At 55.2% G+C, this 431-nt stretch overlaps 1 protein-coding gene across 1 annotated transcript in view; it reads right to left on the minus strand.

The window, feature by feature from the left end:
• Window positions 1-235, minus strand: part of TAF15 (TATA-box binding protein associated factor 15) — a 51,164-nt gene extending 50,929 nt beyond the window's left edge. Inside the window, exon 1 of the mRNA XM_027774151.1 lies at window positions 177-235. Within this exon, the coding sequence (XP_027629952.1) occupies window positions 177-235 (59 nt within the window). The remainder of the gene's footprint in view (window positions 1-176) is intronic.
• Between the last annotated feature and the right edge of the window lie 196 nt (window positions 236-431).

Here is a 431-nt window from a genome sequence, read left to right on the forward strand (position 1 = left end):
CCCCCGGGCCCCGCCGAGAACAAGGAATACCAGAGCCAGGCGGCGCGGCGGCCGGAGCTGTACTGAGGGCGGCGCGGCGGGCTGAGGCCGACTGCGGGGCCCCGGCAGCCAATCAGCAGAGAGCGGGTGATACCATAGGGCCAAGACAAGAGGGGTGGTTCTACACGGGAACCGGCCTCTGAACTCTGAGGACTTCAGGGTTCTTCTCCGTTCTCCCCTCCTCGGACGGTACCATTATTGAGAGGGAATTGAGAAGTGAAAGTACCAATGCAGCTATCTGGATGGGGGGAGGAATCTGGAGCTACTCCCTCCGTCCTTTTATGATCCTATTTCTTACTTTATTGGGCCAGATAGAATTCGAGGTTAGGAAACAAAAAGAGGAGGAACATCATAGTCATAGACTATGAGGTTAAAAAAGACTTTCTTTCCCT

Source organism: Tupaia chinensis, unplaced genomic scaffold (assembly GCF_000334495.1).
Source record: "Tupaia chinensis unplaced genomic scaffold, TupChi_1.0 Scaffold000407_4, whole genome shotgun sequence".
Classification (NCBI taxonomy): Eukaryota; Metazoa; Chordata; class Mammalia; order Scandentia; family Tupaiidae; genus Tupaia; species Tupaia belangeri.